Here is a 24,681-nt window from a genome sequence, read left to right as displayed (position 1 = left end):
ATTAAGTAGGAAAAAGAGGGTAGTTTGTATCTTAAATAAACCATCATCGAAAGTAAAACGCTTATGTTTTAAATATTTTTAACCTCGTTTACCAGAAAACATTTGTTTTGAAAAAACAGTGCTTTTTTAAAACGCATATAAGAATGAATAAATACAAATACATAGCCCCATCCCCCCTTCCTTCCTGGATCCGTCACCGCCTAATATACGCAGTATTTATCACAGGATGATCAATGATCATTCATTTGAGGCAATGATGGATGGTGTAATTAGTCCTGTTCCGATCGGATCGTTTAAAACTAATATTTGCAAATTTTTAAAAGTTAACATCTTAGATAGGTTTTTATATAATTTAATTAAGTTGAAACATCTGTTATAGTATGTAAACTTATCCTTATAAATATCTTTATATTAAAATACAATATTTCTTGGGGTTATATATACCCTCGTTATTCAAGTCACTTAACTTGAAGTCAAGTGACTTGAATAACGAGAGTATATATAACCCCTAGAAATATTGTATTTTAGCGTTTGCAAAGTTTTTTTTTTAACTGCGCTCTAGTGACATCAACCTTGTAGTGACATCAACAATGACCAATGATTGATAGATACTTTGCGTATATTTTTCAGTTCGTTTTGTAAATAAAGCTTTATTAATGTTATAATTTAATCCGCTTTTCACGAGTTTGTGTACTTTTTTTACGAAACATAATATAAGTTTAGTTTTACGTTTTTGTAAACGTATAAAGTTTTGCCGCATTGTTTTTATTATTTTTTATTTTTTCAATTTATTAATCTATATTTTTTCGAAACAATTTTTTTCTTCCTGAATTGGAAAAATCTCCAAAAACAAATTAAAAAACTATTGGAAAGTTACCAAAGTTATATATTAATTAAATTCTTTTTCCACCATACACTCTTACTAGTTATATAAACGTTTTAAGCATTTTGCGCGGGTTATTCTTTTCTTTTTTTTTTAGTTTTTAAGGAGCTCTGCGAAGACCATACGCTCAGGGCCGACAACACGGGTTTCAAAGTGGAGGTGCACAATTGTAAATATCTAAAAAAAAGTCCCCTATATCTATCAAAAAAAAAAAAAGAAAAGTTCCTTTCGACGACACGGGGGATGAGGGGGAACACAATACCCCTGTCTATTCGCCCCCTAGTGTCCTTAGTTCTGACGCCTCCTTCCTGTCGCTTATCTGTTCAGAGCTGAACCTTTTGGTTCAAAGGCAGACCTCTAACCTCTGTGCCACATCTAATTCTATTTTTCAAAATTAGGAAGTAATAAAAAATAGATGAGGGAGTTAAATTCCGTTTTTTTTCCCTTATAGATTAAGAACTATTACTAAAATACTAAAATAAACCATCTGTAGGGGCGGCTTCACTGTATATATAGACAAACGAATAAAGAATATTATATTTATTATAGCAATAATAATAAAATAAAATTTTACTTTATACGGAAAAGTAATAGGATTAAAATCACTGTTTTAAAAGTCAATAAAATATATAAATCACTAAATTCCCAGGAGTTAATAAAAATAGGTCTATTTATTTTCAGATTAACTCGTAGTTTAGTTAATAGTAATTCGTAGTAAGTAGTAAGCAGTTTAGTAAGAAAGTTAGTAAGTAACTTTTAGTAAGTTTACTTATGTTTGCTATTAAAAACCGCCAAAATATCGAACGCGAAGAAGACGGTATAATTTTAACACTTTTAAAACTATAATTTTAATTAAAAAAACGACGTTTAATAAATAATCTTATTGACAAGATTCATAAATTTTCTACAAATATCTTTAATAACTTCAATTTAAAATTCATTTTCTAAAGAACTCAAATATTTTAAATATCTGAAAATTCTATTTAAAATTATTTAAATAATGTTCTTTGAAGAATCTACCAATACTTTCGACCAGCGATTTACGTACTGAACGACATGAACTTTATAGAAGTCTGTTTTAAATAAAAATAGTGAAGCGATAACTGCGAACGTGATAAAGCTAATCAACCATAGAGACCGAGCTGATGAAATATTTTCCTTATGTTCTGAAAAATAAAAATATTTTTTTTTAAAGTAAAATAAATTTAAATAAAAAACTGATGCCAAGAGCCTCAAGAGTTTAGAGCAAAAAATATAAATAAAAAAACCACGTTTATTTTATGACTAAAACTAAAGGACGCAATAACAACTGGAGACTAAATAACCTTAGTGTAATCCAGTTAACCATTGTTATGTTAGCAATCCGATTTTTAAAACATATGAAACGAAAACTCTAATCAAAAAAATTTAGGGTTGCTTTAATTCTATAATTAGCTATGTACATGCTTTTTATTTTCTTATCTATTTGCTTTCTCCATACTGTTTACTCTATACCTATCTGTTAAGCCTCCCTATTGTTTCCAATTTTATAAAATAAAGATTTTTTTTTGTCAAGAATAAAAGTTTAGTTTATAAAGAGATTTGAAATGAAATAAACTGCAATTTTTTTAATGAGTAATTTTTCAGCTTTTTCTTTTTTTTTTAGTAATATTTTGAACCTCTTTTTTTTTAATTATAAAACTAAAATTTTTTTTTATTAAAATAAAGTTGTTTTATTTCTCTTCTTTTCTCTATCGTAAATAAAAAAACTTATCAAATAACTTAACATAGCATAACTTAAGAAGTAATAAAAATAACACAGTTAATAAATATAACACAAGTAATAAAATTAACATAAGTAATATTTACTTCTAGAAAGTTTAATTTTTTTAATAAGTTTGGAAGGTTAAATGTTTTTCGGACTGTAATGGAAACTTTTAAGGTGCACAATTCCCTGTTTTATAGGATAATTTGAATAATAATTGGTCAAATATATTTTCAAAAAAATTTAGTTAGTATTTCCGGCGCTTTTTGAGCTAACGCCTAAAATTAGGCATCATTTTGAAAAATATAAAAATTTAAAACTTTATGTAAAGACAGCCATGGATGAGAGCAATAATAAACAAAAATGGAAAAATCTTTTAAATCTGTCACACACCATTTAGTAGTAAATTAATATCCATCATGTACCAAAAATAATATTTTAGTATTATATATAATTATGCACCAAGGATAATATTTTAGTATTATATTATTAACTAAGTAGTCTATATAATTAAAAGAAAATATAATTTGATTGTAAGTTCTCATATTTTAAACAATTTAAATATTTTCTTAATTTAAATACGAGAATCTTTGAAAAGTTTTTCCCCAAAGAAGACATATATGTGAAATTTACATTTCACATGATAATCATGACTTGTAACATGAAAAGTAAAAAACGAGAAACAAAATTTTCATACGTATTTCAAAATTTTATATATATATATATATATTTATATATTTTATATATATACATATATATATATATATATATATATATATATATATATATATATATATATATATATATATATATATATAAATATATATATATATATATATATATATATATATATATATATATATATATATATATATATATATATATATATATATATATATATATATATATATATATATACATTTCAGCCAAAGCTGCAATAAATTTAATTTTTATAACAATAACTATTAATATTAACTTCAGAGAAAAACTTTTTTTTTTTTAATAAAAAGTTAACAATTCGGAAATTTCTTTTGGAAAAAACAATATGAAGTTAAAAATGAGGGTTTTTTTTGTTAATATTTTGATAAAGATTTTGTTTTTATAAGTTTAATTAACTCTAAACTAAACTTATTTTCTTTGGAATATTTAAGACATGAACATAATTTTTCGTCACTTAGATATTTTTTTCCTTTCATGCACAGTGGGCAGGATAGTAGACATATAGTGGACAAAATTATTTTGATCTTTTTTTTTTACTAAAACCCTTTTATAGGTCCTAAGAATCACTTTTTATTAAGATATATTTACTTTTATTATAAATTTTAGTTAAGTAGTTGCTAATACTAAAAATTATTTAACAAACTTTATAAAATTTTAAAAAAGCATATTTATAACTTATAAATCCTATAACTTCTTAAAATCGCGGAACTGAATAACAAACTCATCTGGTGAAATTAACTTAAAAAAAATTGATGCAACAAACTTTAAAAATAAAAACGCGCACTTCAGAAAAAATGAAAAATTATCACTAGATTTGAAACTCTATTATCGATATTATTATATAACAGATTTGAATATATAGATAAATATATAGAAACATAAATAAATATATAAATTTGAAAGTCTAATATTGATATTTTTATATGTCCACGGCGTTTTGAATAAGTCTGTAGATTATTTATCATCTCTATATATAATAATGAATTTTTTTTATACTTTAATCTATTGGCCACACATTCTGAATGAATAATATTACAACGTTTTTTTTAATATAAAGCCTACTGAGTTCTAAAGGTACTATGCAAATAATTAACGGACACTCTTCATTCGTCACTATTTTCATTTTACAACCTACCTGTTTGTAAACACTATATCCTGTAGCACCATCAAAACCAGCTTTGAATATATAGTTAATTCCTTAGCATTGTGATCAATGTCTTGTCAATATAGTTAATTCCTTAGCATTTTGATCAGCACAGTAGTTTGTACACCACATAGCTTTTTAAGAGAGTGTTTTAGAAGATCTTTTAGCGGTATTTGTATTGAATAGCCATCTATTTGAATGTTCTTATTTAGCTTTTAAGATAGCATTTAGCTTTTTAAGATCTTATACCATTATATAAAGGATATGTGTGACAGCCGTTTTTTTCAGCACCATTTCTTAAAAGTTGGTGTGTTGATTTTGATATATCACCATTAATAATTAATGCTAAAGCTTCATCAGGTAAAGCTTCATCAGGTAAATATATCTAAGCAGGTTTAATGGGGTTTTTATTTCAAATTTCAGAAATTTCTGTGCCAGTTTTGTACTTAAACTCACTTCTTAGTTTCAACTTTGTTGCATGAAGTAATTTATGGCTAAATAAAATATTAAAAAAATCATTAAGCTTTTTGTTCTACTTCAAGCTTTTTCAAAAGAGCAACATGGTTTCCATGGTTTCCCAGCTTCATTAATTAATGGTGTAGCATTTAATGTACCGTAGATGTGTTGAAAATCTTGAGCAAGCCAATTTTCATTACTTCTTTCAAAATGAGTATTATCATTGTTTTGCAGCAATCAACTTTTTACATTATAATTTTATAAAGTTTTTCACTAAGAATCCTCTAGTTTAATATCTGCAGAAACTAGAACAGTTAATTTTGACAAAAAGAATGGTAGATCATTAGGAACTAGTTTATTTTGTCGTATAAGTCCGTAGATGTCACCAATTTTTATATTATTACTAATAAAATAAAATAAAAAAATAAAAACTCTTAGGTAAACAGTGCAATTTGAATTGAATTGAATAACAAACAAAATAACATGTATTTTTGTTTATGAGAAACAAAAGTTGATTTTAAGCAAATAACACAAGTTACAAAGTCATTATTTTAAAATGTTAAAGAAACCCAAAAAGGGAAGTTAGGGGCAATGTATACGTATATGTATAGTTCAAATTTGTATACATATATAAGTTGTATACATAATACATTTACTAGTTCAAGTATTTAATATAGGTTCTTGTAGGTTCCCTAAATTATGTGACAAAATAATAGTATTAAATGTTAAAAATTCACCTCGTTATTTTAAAGCTAGATTATATATGTATTATAAAGACTGATCTTTACTTTATATTTTTTTCGTAAAGCTTTACTGTTAAATAGTTTAAATATATATACTAATCCCATAAGCTCATAAAATTTTAAAAGTTACTGTTTACTATAGCTATGCATAAAAAATAAAATTTTCACACTTTTTTTTGAAAAAAAAAATTTCATTATAAATGAAACTGCAACTGATTTTTGTGGTTTTAAAAGATACAATTATACTCAAAACAATTTTTCAAAATTTTAAATGAGAGTATTACAAATATGTTTTATATGGTTTTGAATATAATAAATATTTATTTTTTAGGTTTTATCCACCACCTGGCCCACTGTGCATGCTTTGAATGTAGAAGTTGTGTGATAGGTACACTATTAGAGCTGCCAATATTTTTTTAGACCAATCATCAGCTCAGCAGATAGAACCATGCAGTTCTTTAGAAACTTTATAAAAGTGTGTTGATAGATTTAGTCTTTATGTTACTAACACCCATACCATTAAAATGATCGGGACAGTAAAACTGCTACTCTAATTTATCAAAACCTTGCAACTTTTGGTACATCAAAGCTCTTAACCATGGACTGGATTATATTTATATGGAAATATAAAAATTTATTTATAATTTAAATAAGACTTATATTATTTCATTTCTGTATCTTTTAACCCCATTCCCCCTTCCTCCTTTTTTTAAAATAATATTATTCACCTCCCCAAAGTCAAACACTTCTTGCTTACAAAGTATTTTGAAGCTTTGATATTCATTCTACTTTTCTGATTAAAATTTATACTCCTAAAATATTTCATACGAAAGTTATTTTAGGTTTTATAGTTAAATAATAAAAAAAAAGGATAAAGAAGTTTTTCTTCATCATGTTAATGAAAGAAAAGGAGTTCTGTTTTTAACTAAACTATGGTGTAAAGTTCTAAACTATGGTGTAAGTACTAAACTATAGTGTAAGTACTAAACTATGGTGTAAAATACTAAATTATGGTGTAAGTACTAAACTAAGGTGTAAGTACTAAACTATGGTGTAAGTACTAAACTATGGTGTAAAGTACTTAACTATGGTGTAAGTACTAAACTATGGTGTTGACATCTATAAAGATTTTAGACACATCAAACCCATAATTGACTAACAATATAGTTATTTTCAAAATCTTTAGCCAATTGCTCCATAACAAAATACAAAGTTTACCTTTTGGATCTTCAATCTTTTTATCCACTTGTTTTATAACTAAAATTAAAAAAAAAAGTTAACATATATGTATAAGTTAATATGTCATACTGTCATATATAATAGACATATTAACATATATATATATATATATATATATATATATATATATATATATATATATATATATATATATATATATATATATATATATATAAGTTAATTTGTCATATTTTTAGCCTTAGGAATTAGGGTCAGCATTTGGCAATGCTGACCTAACTGACGAATTGACTGCGTCTGAGATTGGCAGTTTTTTGCCAACCTCAGAACTTTAAAACTTGATTTTATTTGCTTTTTCAAATAAATAAAAAACAGCAAAAGGAATGTTTTATTTAAATTCAAATAAAATAATTAAAATAAAAACAGCAAAACAAACATTTTATTTAAACTCTAAACTAGCTGACCAGACCTGTAAAAATACGGGTCTATGTAATTTATTCCACACCAGCCTTTTTTTACTCAATGTTAGAAGAACATTAAAAAAAAATTACTTTAAAAGAAAAAAAATTAACATACACACTTTTTCCACATACACGGAGCTTATAAGAGATTTATAAAATGGTTTGTTTTTCTCTTATATGCATAATTTTGATAATTCAGTGGTTTAGTGGCAAGGGTTCAAATCCATCCCTTAACACAATACATTTTCAATTATTTAAATCTGGCCATATATACTAATAGCAAAAAAATAAATATGGCAAAAAAGAATTTTAATTGTTAAAATAAGATTTTAAAGTTTGCAAGTTTTTTTTTTTTTTGCCTCCACAGCAGCACCTTCTGGAGTAGCAGGACGGGCTTATTAATTTTTTTCTTTATTAAGTTTCAGACCATAATTTTTTTCAGACCATCTGCAGCTTATAAGGACTAATTACCTGAACACATTAATAACATGAGTCTCTATCAGGACATGTGTGAAACAAATGACCCGTGTTTTGATGTTTTTAGAATTTTTTCACTATTAAAACTACCAACTTTGGCCACAAAGGCGTAATATTTAAAATAAACGTTTTAACACTATTTAATAAACAAAAAATGCCAAATACATTCTATAAATCAAAATTAAGGAGATGTTGTGGCAATGCGGTTTTCAAGTAAACTGTAAACTTGATACATGTTTTAACATAATTTAAAGTTTATATAAGTTAATTATTTGCATACACTTTCATGCAAATCGTCTTATTAAAAAAAGTGTGGCAACTTATTCTCATTAACTCAGGTGTAATGGCTGCCATGAGTACCGTGTCAATCACTCACGAATGAGTATTAACATTAAGTTGCTCAATATATAATATAATAAGATAATAAAAACAGAATATAGAACATGTTATTTTTATTTTAAAAAGAATATAGAACATGTTATTTTTTATTCAAGTCTCTAATAAAAAAAAATAAAAAAAACAAAACAAATGTTTTAATTAAAGTTTAATTATGAACCTTTTAATTAAATAGTAAAAAAATAATTAAAATGAAAATGAAAACACGAACGTTTCATTATTAGATTCTAAATAAAAGAATTGTAATAAAATTGGCCGATTTATTGTTTTATTTGAATTCCGAATACAATGGTAAAATGATGCATTCATTTTTCCAAGTTTTTAAAACATTGGATGTTTTGTTTTTCTGTCAATTTTATGCTGGACTTTCCTACATTCTTCGATTTATCAAACCCTGTTTCTAAATTTTGTATCGAACTGATGCTGACCTTGAACAGTTTTAGGTCATGTCACACATGCACACACATGCTTCAGTTGGTTTATTATTTGTCCTAAAAGAAATTTAGTATTGAATAGGCTTGTAAAAAAATTATCTGACCAAACAATATCTAGTTAAGTTTAATTAATTTTATGTGAAATTTTTTAACAAATTTTTATACAAATAATGAAATTGCATAAAAAAAATCGAATTATGTTTTTTTTAATAATATTGCTGAAGGTAAACATCACTGGACTATTGCTCAGAGAAATTTAACTGTCTTTCTAGTCAATAAGGGTAATAGTTATTGCCAGGTGTGGTAAAAGACTGGAATTTCACATAATACAGTATCCACCATAATAAGAAAGTATAACTTGATCTGAACAAGAGCAACAATAGACAGGCAGGGTTGCAAAAAGAAGACTTCCAAGAGTTTTGATTAAGAAACTTAATTATAGAAGTCAATGAAAATCACCTCATTTCTGCTAGAAAATTGACTGAGAAAGCTGAAGAGGATTATGGAATCAAATTATCCCATCAGACGATCAGAAATCGTATCTGAGACCACGGATTTCAAGGACAACTTGTGTGTTATAAACCATATTTGAGTAAGAAACGCATGAAAAGAAGATTGGAGTTTGCTGAAAAGTTCTAAAAAATGCTGTTAAGCTTCTGGAGAAAGATCTTGTGGAGTGATGAATCGAAATTCAAATTGAAATCATAGACTAAACCAAAAAAGGTTGGAGAAAAGCTAGGAGAAGCCTACAAATTAAGCTGCGTGAGAGGAACTATCAAGCATGGTGTCGGTAAGGTGATGGTATGGGGTTCAATGACTTGAAAAGGAGTCAGAAAACTCCAATTTATTGATACTACAATGGATAAGGTGCAATACACAAACATATTAAAGCAAAGTTTGATATCATCTACTCAAAACTTCAGCTAGAATCTGATTTCATATTTCAACGTGATAATGATCTGCTGAATGGAATCTGAAAATAATGTCAAGGTCTTGGAATGGCCTGTGCAATTACCGGACCATAATCCCATTGAATATTTGTGGGAAGCTTTGGACCAAAATATCGGAGATCAATCATTTTCCAAAAAAGAGATCCTTAGATGGCAATTGAAGAAGCCTGGGGAAAGATTCAACCAGAAGAAACAAAATCTTTAGTCTAATCAACACCTAGATGTCTAGAAGATGTAACCCAAGCAAAATAAGGAAAATGAGAAGCAAAAGCTCTACAAAGTATTAAAAAATTGTTTTGTTATTTAATAATTTATTATGAAACAAAAAATGTGTTTGGTTGAATATTTTTTTGACAAAAAAACGACTTAAGTTCCTTTATTTCAACATTCAAAACTTTGTGATTCATATTTTACACCAAAATAAATAAAATCTATTTAAAAACATGTTCTTTTATTATTATTTATCTTGAGTTAACTAAAAAAGTCTAAAGTTACGAAAATATAGCACTTTTTTAGGAAAAATATTTGAAAAATTCTTTGGTCGGATAATTTTTTGAGACACTGAATATATGTATATCAGACTTGGGCATGAATGGCATGCAATCACACAATTTAATTAACCATGCCTGTAGTATATTTCTCTCTACAATTTGACCACGGTTGTTTTGATGTTTAACAATTTAAATGCAACAAAAAAATTGTTACTTTATAAATTACTTTTGTTGATCTTTTTCTAAAGTTTTTTATTTTATGCGAAGGAATAAAAGAACAAAATTATTATTATGATTAGTTAAAATAAGTGTAAATTAACAAAAAATGTTATTAAAACTTTTTTTATGTAGGTTTTTATTTTTTATAATAAATTTAAACGTTTGAAATTATTTTTCCATGTCTTTTTAAAAATCTCTTGAAAGTTTCTTTAAGCTGCTTTAAGTTATTAATAAGTTTACAGCTTTTAGTGAAAAAAAAAAAGATTATACAATTAAAAAGTATTCTATATATTTTTTAATAATTTAAATAAAATTTGCTAATTTATTAAACAATTATTAGTAGTAATTTGTAAAAGTATTTTGCATACGTTTAATAAAACGTGTCAAAAGATAAGTTTTAAAGTAACTAATTCCAAAAGCAATTAAAAACAACAAAAAGTAATATTCGCTTCGAGTTTGAGTTTTATTTTAGTGTTTATGAAACATCTTTTTTATAATGAATTGTTTTCTTTTTCTTTAGATTTTTTTTTTTTTTAGTTTTTTTCTATTTTCTTTTTTCTAGTTTCTAGTTTTTTTCTAGTTTCTAGCTTAGTGTTTCTTCTTCTTAGTTTTTTCTAATCTTTTAACATTTTATAACTTTTCTAATTTTTATGCATACTTTTCTGCTAGCATCTTCAGACTTTATTATAGCTATGCAACAAAATCTTTACAAACCGAGCATTTAATCTGACAAAAAGTAATTTAGTTAAACCATTTACAAAATGGATTAGCAGAGTAGGAAGAATCGATTAGTAGAGATAATTTTAAAATACCAAAAGTTAAAGGCAAGTAACCAGTCAAACTGGTTGACTGAATTAAAGTTATTAATAAAGCAATGGAAACTTAAAAAAACAAGACAATTCAAGAAGTGATGTCCTATGCCTAATTAGGAAATTTTAGGAAATAATGTGGATGGCAACTACCAGCTATCAAGTACAGATATCACCAAGATTCTTTGATGATTCAAAAATGTTAAAAAACTAACCAATAAATTAGATAAAATTTAGTTATAGTTCATATTACAGAGCAAGTTTAGTTTTTTACTTATTATTTAACTTATATTATATGTTTATAAAATAAAAGTAAAGAATATTCTGAATTCTGGGAACATTAAATGAACACTGTCATTTTTATTTTATTTTAATTAACGAAACTGAAGAATTTTTGAAATCCTAATAACTTTTAGTTTTTCAGCAATATTTCTTGTTGTTGTTGATTTATTATACAAATTCAAACATTAAAAACTAATTTGTCTTGCTTTGGCATTCTTCTTACCTGTCAAATCTTCTTCTTTTAAAGCTTTTTCCTGCTTATTTTTTCTCTCCTCTCGTTTCCTTTGACGCAAGCTAGCTTCTTCTTTAAGTTGCTTTGCTAAACGCTCTAATAAATAATTCTAAAACCTTTGTTTATTTAAAAGACTAAACATTGGAAACCTGAATTTAACAAATATTAGGCTAACCAGCATTAAAATTAATAAGGGATACCTTCCTCCTTTCTCTTCTTTTTTAGATCATTTTGCTCTTTGTTAAACTGTAGGTTTTCGTAGTATTCTACAACCTGATAAAAAAAACAACTGCTTGTGTTTTAAATTTGACACAAGCAACATTTGTTAAATTTCTTAATATAGTGCTGTATAGTTTTTATGATCACTAACTGCAAATTGCCACCCATTGTCATTTGAATTTTTTGTTTGTCTAAACTATTAAAAATTATTTATGATTATCATCAATTCTGCATTTATGTGGAGAAAAAAAGTTAAATATCAATGAAAGTAAATTTATTTTATTTTTAATAATATTTGAAAGATGAAAAGTTTTGTTTTAAAAAGAAAAGCATTTTATTGACATAATTTCCATTTTAAATTAGAATTATATAAATATATACATATTTTTTAATTTTTTTTTTTTAATTATTCACCTCCCCAAGGACGAGAGGTTACTTTTATATATATATATATATATATATATATATATATATATATATATATATATATATATATATATATATATATATATATATATATATATATATGTGTATGATTTGTTTCATATTATTTTTTTCTTAGAATGTTTGTATAGCTTTTGATGTTATGCTGATCTCAAACTAAGTGAACTGTGAAGTTTTAAATAATCTAATATTTTATGCGGATGGAAGCTGTTATGGACATAAAAACCACCTGAGCCTCCCATTCAACCTGTCTGATTGGTAGTAAAGCTGAAAAATTTCAAGCTTCAAAGCTTCCTTTGTGTATTGAAGTCTTAAAAGTATTATTTTTTTTACCATATCAGTGAAAAAAATTAGTTTGGAGGACAGCATATATAAAATTTCCTTACCTCTACTGCAAATATCTTCCATATTTGCAGTAGAGGTGAGGAAATTTTATATATGCTGATATTCTGGTAATGTATAAAATGTATGTATATATTTTAGGTAAAACATAAAGTTTTACACACTTATTTATAAAATACATAATAATACTATGAAACATTTAACATATATATATTATTTTAATTTTGAACAAATTTAAAAATGAAAAAAAAAACAGTATACTGTTTTTTTTTTATTTTCAAATTTGTTCAAAATTTAAATAATAAATATATGTTAAATGTTTCATAGTATTATTATATATTTTATAAACAAGTGTGTAAAACTTTATGTTTTACAGACAAGTGTATAAAATATATATGCGGAAAGGACAAATACACATACAGATAGTAAGCGAGTTGAAATTTGATCAGGACCAGGTTTGATAAAATATAGCCGTGGCCGGGCTTGGGACTGGGGCTGCATCACCACCACCACCATCATCATCATCATCATCATCATCATCATCATCATCATCATCATCATCATCATCATCATCATCATCATCGTCATCATCATCATCATCATCATCATCATCATCATCATCATCATCATCATCATCATCATCATCATCATCATCATCATCATCATCATCATCATCATCATCATCATCATCATTATCATCATCATCATTGATTTAGCCTTCCCTTTTATGCTGTTTCTCTAATATAAAATATAGCATCTACAGGATGTGTCTCATCACACAATTTTTTTTTCTATACAACATGACCACGACAGTTTTTATGTTTTAACAATTTAAATACAATAATAAAATTGTTACATTATGAATAACTTTCAATCAAAGATCTTTTCTAAAACTTTTATTTTATGCAAAGGCATTGAATACAATAAAAATTAATTATAATAATTGCTTAAAATAAATGCATTTTGTGTAAATTAACAAAAAATGTAACATTGTAACAAATGTAACAAAAAATTTTTTTTATGCAAGCACGTTTTTTATGATAAATTTAAACGCTTTGAAACTATTTTTTCACTTTCTAAATATCTTTTAAAAGATTATTTTTTTAAGTTACCTTAAAATATGAATAAGTTAAACTAAATCTTCCTGTTGCCATGAAATGATTTAACTGCTTTATTTTTTTTGTTTCTATTTTTACAAAGAATTGTTTAAAAACTTTTTTTTTTATACTGACTTACTAACCAGACCATGAAATGATTAAAACTTTTTAGAATACATTGTTTTTTTAAACAATTTTTTTTTTTAACTCTTCAGAAAAAACAAATTTTATACAACTTAAAAATAATATATAACACTTTTTAACAATTTAAATAAATTTTGTTCATTCATTAAACAATCATATGAAGTAATTTGTAAAAGCGTTTTGAGTAACTTTAACAAAACACTTCAAAAGAAAAGTTTTAAAGTAATTTATTTCATACGCAATTAAAGACATAATAAAAAGAAATTTTCACCTCAAGTTTCAGTTTTTTGAGTTTTATTTCAGTATCATATATTTACTTTTTCGTAAGGAATCGTTTTCTTTTTTCTTTAGTTTTTTTTTTTTATTTTCTTCTTAGTTTAAGTTTAACTTAGCATTTCTTTTTTCAGCGCATTTCTAAACATCTAAACAGTTGTGGTCAAGTTGTTAAAAAAAAAATCATTTGCATGGTCAGCAATAGCACTCCATTGCATGCCATTCCTGTCCAAGCCTGCACCTATGTAAATACAACAACTTTGTTTACTTTTATTTTTAACTCTGCTTATTAAATTTTACTTACAACTTTTATACAGAAACAAAAATTCTTGAGGGCATAATTATATACAAAAATAGCTTATGACTTGACTAATAAACTACACAAGGGTCAAATAATTACATTTCAACCAAAAGCATGAAAAAATTGTAATAAAGATCAAATCGCCTTAACTGTATATTCATTAGAAAATGAATTATGTATGTTTCATGTTAGAAAATGAATGCTTGTATCTTTGTAAGTTAGTTGCCCCCTTCCCTCTTTGATTGGTGTCACCCCAAATCCCTTCCCCCCCTCCTCATCCTCACCTTAGTGAGTGGGGAGGGGGTCAAAACCACATACAGACCACTAATTACCTATAATAAAATTATATTTAAAGAAATAATGGTTTCATTTTGAAATTAATTTAGATATTAGGTATCTAAATATCTAAATTAACTTAAAGACCTTCATTTGAAACATAATGAGGTCTCTAAAAAGTTACTGCCCCCTTTATTTGTGTCCCTATCTACTATAAAGACCAGATCAGTCAGAGGACAACCAACCATATCTTTCTTTTTATTAAGAAATGACATATAACTAGTTGCACCCTTCACATAGGCCAGTTGGCAAATTAGAGGGGCACTGGTTTCTAGTAACACATTCAACTGTTAATAATTGAAAAATAGGGTTATTTAAAAATGCTGGCATTTTTGGTGTGGGTTTGACAAGCTTATAATATTTCCATTTTCAGATAGTTGGGTCTAATGGTCTTATATGCTGTTAATCTTAGATCAAAATAAAGTGTTAGAAAAATTTACAAGCATCTCAAAATGGCTGAAAACTAGACTTTTTAGGCGAGTGGACATTTTGCTTTTAGATATATTTAAGTTCTAAACTGTAACAAGCTGCCTATATTTTGCCCATTTATTGCAGACAGTAGTAGCTAATCAGAAAACTTGTCTGTAAAGACTTATGGATGAATATAATTATGCTATAGTTAGTTTCATTTAGGCATATTTTAGCAATTTTAGGATTTTTTGAGTTGAGGAGGTCATAATTTTTTTCTAATTTAACACAAGGTAATAAAAACCACTTTTTTAAAGAGAGAACTATCCAGAAAATAGTTCTAGAAGAAATGAAATACTTGTTGACAGTGAGAAAAAAGTTATACAGCTTTAAAGTAGTCTGTTTTGACCATTTGTAAATCGAGGGGGGGAGGCACTATGTCATGTTTCTAAGGCTATAATTTCTGAACCGTTGTACTTGGAAGTCTGAAATTTCAAATTTAACCTATCTGTATAATGCACATAACAATATGTATAAATCAGGAAAATCAGAGATGGTGACCCACAAAGTTTTCTTCAAATTGGTTGAAATATAATGATTTGACCCTCAATTATCTTGAATAATATAATGACAAGAATTTGATAAAAGTAACAATAAAATTTTATAGAGATCAACTATTATCACATTTTCTCTACTTTCTCAAACCGAAGTTTGTTCATACCATATGTAAACACACTCGCTCCAAGTTTTCATACTCATATCTCTTCTTTCTGAAGCTGCTACCTCTCTAGATGTTGATACTTTAATCATCTGCATCCTTATTGTTCAACATACCCAAACTACCTTAATCTTTTCTTACGAACCTCATCAAATACACTATTCTTTATATCTCTATTCGTTAACTAATCTCATGACTTCTTTCCTTGTATTGTTAGAGTGACACCAAACATCCAATGATCATAATCTTCTCTCTTGGCAAATACTACAACATATAAATAGGAGAATGATGAAATTGGAAAAGTGCCTTAATTAGAACATTTGCATGGCTATACTTTGAAAAATAAAAAACTTTTTATTTTCTACATTTTAAGAGATTATAAAAGTTATCATATGAAAAATGCATGTGCACCATTATATTAATATATATCATTTATAGAAAACAAAGGTTAAAACTATAGAAGAACTGTCTGTTTGTATTAATTAAATCAAAAATGTTATTATATTAGAATTGTCTTCAGTTAAAAAATATTTAATCTTTAAATATTTTTTAACTGAACTAGTGTTCCAATAGTGGCAACTCTTCCCTGCTAAAGTTTGTATAAATTTATAAGGATATTGTAAGCCAGCATATTAATAAATAGCAAACATATATGTTTATACCCATATATATCCACATTATATGCCAGTATTTAATAAATAAATTTTGTCCTAGTCCCCACTATCAACTCCTGCTAAATCTTATAATTTTGCCGGGACAATGTTCCACATTTAGAAGGGGTCATATATATTATATTTTAATACACACTATATATATAAATATATATATATATATATATATATATATATATATATATATATATATATATATATATATATATATATGTATACATATATATATATATGTACACACATGTATGTATACATATATATGATGTATACATATATATATGATGCCAGGACAAAATCCCACATTTAGAAGGGGTCATATATATTATATTTTAATACATACCATGTATATATATGTATACATATATATATATATATGATGTATACATATATATATATGATGTATACATATATATATATATATATATATATATATATATATATATATATATATATATAAATATATATATATATATATATATATGATGCCAGGACAAAATCCCACATTTAGAAGGGGTCATATATATTATATTTTAATACATACCATGTATATATATATATATATATATATGATGTATATGTATATGTATGTATATATATATATATATATTTATATATATATATATATATATGTATATATATACATATGCGTATATACATATAAATATATATACATATGTGTACATACATATATATATATACATATATGTATATATATGCATATGTATATATACATATATATATATATATTCACATATACATATATATATATATATATATATTCACATATACATATATATATATATATATATTCACATATACATATATATATATATATATATATATATGTACACATATATATATATATATACATATATATATATATATATATATTTATGTATACATATATATATATTTATATATATACATATATATATATATATTTATATATACATATATATAATATATATAAATATATATATATATATATATACTATATATATATATATATATATATATATATATATATATATATATATATATATATATATATATATATATATATATATATATATATATGGTCATCTTTTTTGATTTTATTATTAAAAGTATGGTTAATAACTTATCGCACAGTTACTTAAAATTTAATTACAAAAAGGCTAACACCAATAAAATTTCTGACTTTATTACAAATATTGATTGGGTAATGATGTTTGAAACTTTATCTGTTCAGGAAATGTATGACAATCTAATTCACTTTTCAAATGTATCATGTAATCAATTCATTCCAGTGCTTGATGTATCTCGAATAAAAAAGCAAATAAAAAACTGTGCAGAAGCATTTGCTATTCCTCTAACATTAATTATTAGGGCATCTTTAACTAATAGCCAGCTTCCAGTTCAATTTAAATCAGCGAATGTAACACCTCTATTCAAAAAAGGTGATAAGACTCTTCCCAGCAACTATCGTCCAGTTTCATTGACTTCTATTCCATGTAAAATTATGGAAAGTATAATTAGAGCTAAAATGGAAGAGTACCTGTATAAAAATAATCTACTAGCAAAAGCGCAACATGGTTTCGTTAGAAACAAATCATGTACCACCAACCTTTTAGAAAGCATAGACTACATTTCATCAAGCTTAGATGTTGGTATTCCAGTTGATGTAATTTTGTTAGATTTTGCTAAAGCCTTTGACACCGTTCCACACAAAAGACTGTTAGCCAAACTAAAAGCATACGGCTTTGATGGTCTGATACTTAAATGGATCAAAGCCTTTTTAGAAAACAGAAGACAAAGAGTTGTTCAAGGTGAAATCATTTCTGACTGGGTTAATATTTTTAGTGGTGTACCGCAAGGGTCTGTAATTGCAGCACTTTTATTTGCTTTATACATTAATGATCTTCCAAAAAAATTGCATAATGTAACCAAACTATATGCCGATGATACAAAAGTGCTTTCTCAGTTATCTTCAGAACAATGCGCTACTAATCTTCAAAATGATCTAGATATTGCCTACAAATGGTCTCAAACTTGGCTTCTTTTATTTAACATACCAAAATGTGTAGTTATGCATTATGGTTATAATAACAAAAAATATTTATATAATTTAAACAGTATTCAACTGAAAGAGTCAGATACAGAAAGAGATCTTGGAGTGCTTTTTAATGCAAATTTAAAATGGAAAAATCAAGTGATGAATGCTTCTAACAAAGCAAATCAAATGCTTGGTCGTATCAAAAAGTCATTTGCCTGTTTCGATTATAAATTACTTCGTTTGCTTTATGTTACTTTTATTCGCCCATTACTAGAGTTTGCAGTTCCGGTATGGTCTCCATATTATAAATCTGATTGTGACTATATCGAAAAAATCCAGCACAAAGCTACTAAACTAGTATCATCAATCAGAAATCTTTCCTATACAAAAAGACTTAAACCTAACTACTCTAGTGGAAAGGAGACAAAGAGGAGATCTAATACAAATGTATAAAATTATGAATAATATTGACATATTAGAAAAATGCAATCGTTTTCCAATAGTTAATAATCATACGAGAGGTCACTGCTTTAAATATTTCAAGGAAATGACAAAACATAAGCACAGAGAAAACTTCTTTTTTAATCGAGTAGCGAATGTATGGAACTCTCTGCCAGAAGAAGTTGTTTAATCGCCTTCAGTCAACAGCTTTAAAGCAGCAATTGATTGCTGGATGAGCAGCAATCGATCAATTCGGCTGTCAAAGTGTGCCTGATAACACACTTACTGGCTCTGCCAGTTACAGCGTTTCCTACGAACTAACTAACTATATATATATATATATATATATATTTACATACATACATAAATATATAACTATATATATATATACATATATATATATGTGTGTGTACATATATATATATATATATGTACACACATATATATACATATATATATATTAATATATATATATATATATATATATATATATATATATATATATATATATATATGTACACACATATATATACATATATATATATATATACATATATATATATATATTTATATATACATATATATGTTTATATATATATATACTATATATATACATATATATATACATATATATATATATATATATATATATATATATATGTACACACATATATATACATATAATATATATATATATATATATATATATATATATTTATAAATACATATATATGTTTATATATATATATATATATATATATATATATATATATATATATATATATATATATATATATATATATATATATATATATATACAGCGGTGGCACAAAGTCATGACCACAGTTGAAAAACAAGAGAATTTTATTCATTTTTGGCACAATATAAAATAAAACAGCACCACATTGAAATAAAAATGACTCTGCATTGTCAGTAATAAGCGCCACTAATAAAACATTAGAAATTCTGACTAAAAGACTAGTATTTTGTATGCCCTCCATGCGCATCGAGCACGGCCTGTACACGTCTTGGCATAGACTGTACTAGCTTTTGGATGGTGTCAACAGGGGTTGCTAGCCATGCAGTTTGCAAATGCAGCCAAAAATCATCCAGATTGCTGGGTTTGGTTTTCTGTACCTTTCTGTAGAGCTCCGCCCACAAATTTTCAATGGGTGCAGGTCAGGACTTTGTTAAAGCCATTCAATAGCATTGGTACAAGCATGTTTGAGATATGCCATTACATTCCTAGCTTTGTGGCAAGGAGCTTTGTCCTGTTGAAAGAAAAATGGTTTGTTTTTACCAAATAGTTTGTTTGCTGATGGTTCCATTTGTGTTTTTAATATTTCCAAATATTTATCCTGGTTTACCATACCCGTACAACGATATAAATGACCAACACCTGATCCTGACATGCAACCCCATACCATAAGAGAGCCTCCTCCATGCTTTACTGTGGGACCTACACACAGAGGACTAAATTGTTCACCAACTTTTCTCCTTACATAAGCTCTTTTAGCTCCATAGAAAACAGTTAAGGTACTTTCATCACTCCATAATACTTTATTCCATTGTGCGACAGTCCAGGTTTTGTGCATCTTAGCGAATGCTTTTCTTGCAGCAATTCTCCCATTCAAACCAGCTTGTTGCAAGCGTTTTTTAATTGTCCTTGCTGCCAGATGAACTTCATGATTTTTCCCCATGTAACTTGCAAGATCTGAAGCCGTAGCGAAACAATTGGACAAACTTGCCCGAACCAAAAGCTGATCCTGCTTTGCGGTAGTTTTACGAGTTCGTCCAACACACTTTAAGTCTGCCACTGTACCGGTGTCTTTCTCTTTTCTGGCTGTTCTGGTAACAGTTGACAGTCCAATTTTCATTTGCTCAGCAATATCTCTGTAAGAAATGTCTTGTTTAATCATAACAATGATCTTCAGATGTTGATCCGTTGATAGCTTCTGATACATGGCATACACAATGTTCTGCAAAATTATAATACAAAAATAATAAAATGTTTGTTTAATGAAAGAAAACATGATTTCAACCATTATTTAACAACAACAAATGTTTAGAAATACAATAAAACTTAAAAAGTTCCAAAAAATTGTTAATTATAGCTAATTAAGATTAATTAATCCTAATTAGCACTGCTAATTATAATTAAATCTAAATAATTTATTCTTAATATTAGCTCCACGTTTCGTACAATATGTATTCAAGTGATAATACATTAATTTCAAGTAAATATCTACTAAAACAATGCTAGAAAAATCTTAAACTTACCAAACTGATATCAACAATTTCTGATCAAATCAACACAGAACAGTAATTAACAAAAATTACAGTAATTATAATAACAAAAATAATGATATTTGGTTGCTAATAACGCGCCACATCGATAACTAGATATTTAGAAAGGGTTTCGAATAAAAATCGCTACAAAAATTAGTTATTATTGCCTTAGTACACTATTAGAGAGATCAAAATATGAGTGTGGTCATGACTTTGTGCTACCACTGTATATATATATATATATATATATATATATATATATATATATATATATATATATATATATATATATATATATATATATATATATATATATATATATATATATATATATATATATATATATATATATATATATATATATATATATATATATATATTTAAACAACTTTAAAAAGTATTCTACACAATAGAGTGCTCAATGTTCTTAAAAGAACAGAGCAATTATATATTAGTAGAAAATCACTTAACAAAAATTTTTTCCATTTTGAAAAATGGAAAAAATTTTTGTTAAGTGATTTTCTACTAATATATATATATATATATATATATATATATATATATATATATATATATATATATATATATATATATATATATATATATATATATATATATATATATATATATATATTTATTTATGGTATGTATATTTTATGTATATGTAATATTTAATATTGTATATAAAACTTTTATGTAAAACAAACTTACACTTTTAGCACAAGTTTGACATTCCACTGGTTTTAAACAATCACCAACAACTTCAGGTAGAATTTCCTGGATAGGATTCCCTTTTAAATCGAGCCACACTAAATTTTTTAATTTTCCAAAACTTAGTGGTAAATTTGATATGTTGTTATTAAGCAGATCAAGTTTTTTTAGTTTAAAAAGTTTTCCAAAATCCTCTGGAAGTTCTGATAAACTATTTTTACTAAGATCAAGTTGAACCAAATGTGTAAGACTTGTAAAATTATCCTGATAAAATAAAGTGTTTATTTATATTATTGTTTTTATAGCATACTCTGACAAATATTAAGCTATTGTGTAATATGAGAAAACAGAAAATCTTTGCCTAATTGTAACACAAAACAGTCAAATCATCATCATATAATCATTTGTGTAAAATATCAAACAATAACTGAACTTACAGGAATGATGTTAATTTTATTGCAAGATAAATCTAACACTGTCACTTTAGTAAATGATATCTAAAATCAATTATAAATTATAAAACTTTTGCAAAATGATTAAAAAATTATTTAAATTTTTTAATCATCTGATATGATTTTTTAGATAAGAAAGAATACAAAAGCAAGTCTCTTTTTATGAAAGAAAACTATAATAAACCATTAAAATCTCTGCATTATTGTATTTTAAAATAATCTTGTTTTAATCTAATATTTAAAAATGGCTATTTATTTTTATGCACTAACTATAGAACTATTCTGGTTTTGTAAAATACTACATTACTTAACTTTTGTTACTTTTTTTTTTTTTAATGATAAGATTGCAACAACATGTTATTTAAAATCATATGATAATTATAACTTATAATTGTTTCTAGGTAGATTATAATAATGTCCAGTATTTAACTTGTTAAATTTATTTTACATTTTTCATCATTTAATTTTTAATTTAAATTTCTTGATCTAAGATGGCTAACTCTTATATTACTTAATATATTTGCAGAATATAGACCTTGTGAGTTATTTTGTTGCCGAATGTGATAGTCACTTGATATTCTGGTGACAATTATATAATAAAGTATATATTTATAAAAGTATAAAACACCACGTATATTAAAGCATAACTATTTTTTTTAAGTTAACATTATTATAAATAATTGTAAGAACTTTTATCATAACACCTAGTTTAATTGTAAACAATTCAGTTTATTATGCTATCAATACCATGTGCAATAAAATCATATTTAAGGATAGCTTTAATTGCTTTATTTTGTAGTTTAAATAATTCGAAGATTTCCTTCATTTGTTTCTTACAAGAGAAATGCAGAGTATTGACTTTGTAGTGCAAAAACTCTATGAAAAATGTATAATTACAAAAATTAAAATATGTAAAGAAGATTTTACATAAATTTTTTAAATTTTATACGTGTTGCTATTACTGCAAAAATTGTTAAAATTGCAGTAATAACAACTACTACTACAAATATTGTTGTAGTCGTAGTAATATTACTGCAATAATAACAATTATTGTTGCTTTTTTGTTGCTGTTTTTTCACTTTTACTTTATTAATACCTAAAAAATCTGATTTTTCATGTTTGCATGATTATGTATGCTTTATTTCTATGTTTAATATTATTACCATTAAATTTAACAATTGCTTTTACTTTTTTTATCAGAGTTCTATATGAACAACATTATCTTTACCAATCATTATTATTATCTTTATAAGTATTTTATTCATTATTATAACATAATATGATAATACATTTTATTATTTTAATTTATTATTATGTTACTGTTAACTAATGTTAACTTATTTTACTGCCAATCTTGTTATCCTGCTATTATTATTATTGTTATTATTATTATTGTTATTATTATTGTTGTTATTATTATTGTTATTACTGTTGTCATCATCATCATTATTGTTATTATTATTATTATTGTTATTATTATTGTTATTATTTTTATTATTATTACTATTATTGGTTCAAATCTGTTATTGTAATGATTATTAAAGGAAAACAAATATCTTGTTGTTGTTAAACGAATTTTTGCAAGCTCGTGTATTTATTTACTCAACATCTTAAACTTTTACCAAATGATTAACAGGAATTCTGGTAATACTGCAAAGACTTAAATCTAGCTCGTTATCAATTATTTTAGATTTTATTTTTTCCTTAGTCCATTTGTTTTCTTCCGCCATTTTGATACGTTTTTATTATGCGCTTTGATGCGTCCGTTATTAGACTACTTTCAGTTTAGGCCTAGTTAAGGGGAGGAAAGAATGTTTACACTGCGTCAATATTGTTAATTTAATAAGTTAATAAAAATAAGAGATAACAAAGTTTTTTTGTAAATAGCTTAATTTTAATATCACAATATGATTTTTCATTTGAATTATAGGTATCAATTTTTTACAGTACTGGGTTTTACAAAATAAATTTTAAATGTACGACTAAATTTGAAACTTTATGATCAAAAAAATTCGAAAAAGACATTTCTGATCTCAAATTTCATTTTTAGTTATAACAAAACAATAATTCTGGTTTGTTTATTGTCTCATAATCAAAAGGGTGGTCAGAAAAGTATCTTTTGTAAGAAGTTATTTTATTTATTAAAACCATGGTCACACAGA

The 24,681-nt window shown here is 25.5% G+C and overlaps 1 protein-coding gene across 1 annotated transcript; it reads right to left on the bottom strand.

Moving 5' to 3' along the window:
- Window positions 1–1,876: 1,876 nt before the first annotated feature.
- Window positions 1,877–24,249, bottom strand: lrr-1 (leucine-rich repeat 1). Its single transcript, NM_001280927.1, is given in 7 exon segments — window positions 1,877–2,049; window positions 6,909–6,947; window positions 11,630–11,734; window positions 11,839–11,911; window positions 22,068–22,331; window positions 22,505–22,564; window positions 24,142–24,249. Coding segments are annotated over 7 exon segments (822 nt in total).
- Window positions 24,250–24,681: the final 432 nt, after the last annotated feature.

Source organism: Hydra vulgaris, chromosome 12 (assembly GCF_038396675.1).
Source record: "Hydra vulgaris chromosome 12, alternate assembly HydraT2T_AEP".
Taxonomy (NCBI): Eukaryota; Metazoa; Cnidaria; class Hydrozoa; order Anthoathecata; family Hydridae; genus Hydra; species Hydra vulgaris.
Note: the sequence above shows the minus strand (reverse complement) of the source record. Positions and strands in the feature narration are given on the sequence as shown.